General features: G+C 47.8%; 1 protein-coding gene across 2 annotated transcripts; it reads right to left on the bottom strand.

Annotated features, from left to right (window-relative positions):
- On the bottom strand, window positions 1–3,532 carry LOC125514266 (pectin acetylesterase 8-like). Of its 2 annotated transcripts, none has more exons than XM_087528415.1 (12): window positions 3,286–3,532; window positions 3,102–3,184; window positions 2,874–3,003; window positions 2,618–2,697; window positions 2,255–2,341; window positions 2,037–2,161; window positions 1,489–1,534; window positions 1,086–1,139; window positions 914–991; window positions 686–785; window positions 432–577; window positions 1–326 (listed from the first exon to the last, which is right to left on the bottom strand). In XM_087528415.1, the coding sequence occupies exons 1-12, from the start codon at window positions 3,488–3,490 to the stop codon at window positions 228–230; spliced, it is 1,233 nt and encodes a 410-aa protein (XP_087384541.1). In that variant the 5' UTR covers window positions 3,491–3,532; the 3' UTR covers window positions 1–227. The 2 variants fall into 2 exon arrangements, with proteins under 2 accessions (XP_087384541.1, XP_087384540.1); XM_087528414.1 differs by having other exon boundaries at window positions 1,474–1,534; window positions 3,286–3,526.
- Between the last annotated feature and the right edge of the window lie 416 nt (window positions 3,533–3,948).

Here is a 3,948-nt window from a genome sequence, read left to right as displayed (position 1 = left end):
TGACATCACAATATAGTGTATCCATTTAACTCATACTCTCTCCGACCCATAATACAAGATTTTGCAAGCTATTTTTTTATTGCATATATGTGTGAATTTTATTTGGTCAACATTCGAGACGTGTGTTGCACGTGCAAGCTTACTAGTGTATAAATAGAACCAAAAGTCCAAAACCAATGGTTTGTTGCGAGCACGGACGGACGAGGCACACTAGTGGTGGTGGTGCATCAATTAGTGTAGCAGGTGGAGTCACAAGGGTAGGGGCAGTCCGTCTTCTGGAACCCGCTGCGGCCGTAGAACCAGTCCCCAACCGCGTCCGCTATTCTCTGCGACATGGACATGGAAGGAAGCTCTCGTCAGATACACACACTGACACACACCAGGACAGGAGTAAACTCAAGGGCGCAAGAGGAAGGAAGAGGGTGGTTTACTCTGTCTCCGAGCGCCGGGGAAGCGGGCGCGAACCAGATGTCCTGCGTCTCGGACTGGCAGTGCGCGAAGCACGAGTTGACGAACAGCCCTCTGGATCCGCTGGACGCGCTCGCCCCCAGCGCCGCCAGGAAATCGTCCCTGAACCCTGCGCCGGCCAACCACCGTGCGTTCCCCGGTGAGCATGCGCACGTACTCCTACTACGTGTGTGTACATATAGCTGACCGACCAAGTACACAAAATGCGGCTACGTACCCTGCAGCGTCTCGAGCTGCTTCGCGGAGCACTGGGTTATGTCGTCCCTGCAACTTCGCCATTCGGGATCGGAGCCCTCCGGCACCAGGATGTGCCGTACCTGCATGCGATGCGGGCGCGTGGAAACAGAAGCAAGATATACAGTATTAATTAGTGCCTTGATGGATGCAAAGTGCCAAGCGTATTGCAGGCAGAAATGATAACCATCAGACCGATCAGATGATAAACCTGCCATGAGTCGTATGCTGCATTTAGGATGAACAGGGGCGTCTGGATCTGCTGCACCTCGTTCTGAGGAAAAAAGCACTGCGTCCAAGGAAGAAGCAACTTGTTTTTGTTAGGGGGCGTGGTCTGATCTCTAGATGTGCAACTGTGGTAGCCATTGCAAGTATTTTCTTACCACGCCTGCAGGCAACTTGGAAGTGCACGAAGATGGTAAATTCTTTGCCGAGCCCTACGGTATTTGTACACGATAAAATCAGGTATACAAGAGAAAACAAAGTAGATATATATGGGCGCAAATATAAAAAAATATTTTTATTTACAGAATGGAGTAATTTTAATTTTTTTAATGATGCCTCTTTAATTCTTCATACCACTCCGTTCAAAGTTGAGTCGAATTCAAAACTTCCATATCATATCATGCCATAGTTCCCCGCAAAAAAAAAATTCATGCCATAGTATTTTAACGGGGGATGCCATAGTTTTTTTTTTGCGAAAGGGGAATGCCGTAGTTAGTTATGTCTGCATAATCAGTTATGGTAGAGAGAACTGTCAAACGTGCATACATGTGTTGTACCCACATCACTGAAAAATGCCTCAACGTGGTTGGCTCCGGTAATGTCCTTCCTGTAAGAGCAGAGATGACAAGTGTTAAACGAGGAACCAATCATTCAGAAAGGCAACGTACTTTCTTCTCTCTCTCTCTCTATATATATATATATATAGTGTTACTATTCATCATCCAGGGTGCAGAATAAGTTATTTTTCACCCGAGACAATCTTACAATCATTTCATAATTAAATTACGTTTGGAATTCAAATAGTTAAATTTCTATTGATTCACTACGTAAAATTTGACATAAGAAAATAAAAATACAGGTCATAAGACAAGAGAATTTGCAGTTTATGTGTATTTTAGACTATGTTTTTACGTTTGTAATTTTACATAATATAAAATATTTTTTACGGTGATTATATATTTTTCTTACGATCTCTTTTTGCGTCGGAAATAAGACAAAACTTACGTAACGTAAAATTACGGTGCATTGATGGTAAAATAGAGGGGGGTGAGGAATATCTACAAAGCGGCAAAAACAGATATTGGCATGCTTTTGTTCTTCTGCCTTACACGTTGATGAAGAAACCGGCATCTGAAAGGCATTTAACATTGGCATCCACTGGCAGGAGCTGATGAAATCTGTCGCAGTGCAGTATCGAAGTTAGCCCACCAGCAGAACATCCTGAAATCAGAGCCTGCCACGTCCTTGCAGGAGGAGGAAATCAGAGCCTGCTACAGTTTCGTTACTAGCCACATGCTAAGCATATCGTGCTGATAAGAATGCATACATGTTCAGCTGTGTTCATTCCTTTGGCGAGCAGATCTTCTACAACTGCTTGCCACACCCTCGCACCTCTGTAGTGTAGCTGTGTACTCTGTCCATATTTAAAAAAACAAAATCGATAATATATTTGTAACTCTCTCTATCTATCAACAAAATGATATGCAAATTTTTCTTGTATTTGAGAAAAAATATATGTAAAGATGATATTAAGCACCTAACCTCTGCAGTAACAAGAACTAGTCGAAGATATTGAGGATGCACACAACCAAAATAATCATGATATTGCAGAAATAAAACAAACACTTTATGCAGACACTAATTCCGGTAGCAGCAGAAAAATCAAGAAAAACATGAAGCATGGGCTCACAGGATCAACTTCTTCCTTGTCGCCGGTGAAAGACGAGCCGTCGCAGTACCGAACCTTGACCCTATTCCAGTTGTAGAAGTCTGTTTTTGACAAAATGCGCACTCATTACTGAGCGCATAAATTCCAACTAAAAAGAAGAAGCACATAAACTTTGATTGAACCGGCAGCCTCAAACTCGAACTGCTGCTAGAAACCTGATAAAGAAAGCACAGCACAAAACATGATTGGATGGCCAGGTGGTGAAACTGAAGTGTACCAGGGTTGTAATCCGACGCGTTGCTCAGGATCCCGGTGAAAGCAACCCGCCTGGCCATCTCCTTGGACGACCCCAACGGGGTGCGCGACCGCTGCAGGCATGTCGCCGCGTTGTTGCACCACGCCCCTCCCTGCCGCCGCCACAGAGTCGAGCTCAACATTCTTCTTGGCATGCACTGAATTCTGTAGTAGTAAGTGCCACCGCGACGAGTGAATTTGACGTACTGACCTCGAAATGAACCAACCAGCTGTTCACCCCGGAGCCGGAGCCCGGGGCGAGATGGTACGCCGGGGGGCTCCCGTCCAGGCACACTAGCAGCACGATTCGCAAGATCGCACGTCAGACTAGGACAAGTGAGATGCTGAGAAGCTAGCAACGACGGTGAGAAGCTAGCAACGATGGTGAGACTGACCTGCTCCCTTGGCCACGGCGCTCTCGACGTAGGTAATGTCGACGAGATGGTCGTCGTCCCCGTGCGCCCCGAGGAACGCCAGCGCGCAGGCGAACGCCGAGCACCAGAAGCGGAGCTTGCTTGCGCTCCCCATGGAGTCCGCGGCAGGGAAGGAGCGAGCGTGAGGAGGAAGAGATGGTGGAGGGTCAGGGAAGAACACATGCATACATATAAGGACATATATGCCCGACCAACAGGGGGCCGGCTAGCCATGGACCATGGTGGTGGTAAGAGGGAGGCCGGAAATTACCTGGTGGAAAGCATGGTAGCCGGAGGGCGACCGGAACGTGGACCTGCTGGAACGGGCGGAAGACGCCGCCTCGTGCCAATCTCGCAGCCACGGGATGGTCTCTCGTCCCACTTGTGAAGTGGGGACAAAAAAGGCCGAGGACCGGGGCAGAACAGACGTCGCTGATGCTTCGAGCTTCACAATGCGAGCTGCTCGGGGGCTCCCTTGGTCGTGCTCCTTGTCCTGCCGTGCGGGCCGGCCTACGTTTGTTTTCCATGGATGGAGAGGCCGGGATGGCAATGGGTATCCATTCCTCACGTACCCGTCCCGGCAAAAGTCCTAATACAGTCAGACTTGGCAAAGTAAATATGCCTCTCTGTACGTCTACGGATGCG

This window comes from Triticum urartu, chromosome 6A (genome assembly GCF_056163025.1).
Source record: "Triticum urartu cultivar PI428250 chromosome 6A, HENAU_Tu73, whole genome shotgun sequence".
Taxonomy (NCBI): Eukaryota; Viridiplantae; Streptophyta; class Magnoliopsida; order Poales; family Poaceae; genus Triticum; species Triticum urartu.
The sequence above is the reverse complement of the archived record's forward strand: the minus strand, read 5'-3'. Positions and strand labels throughout refer to the sequence as shown.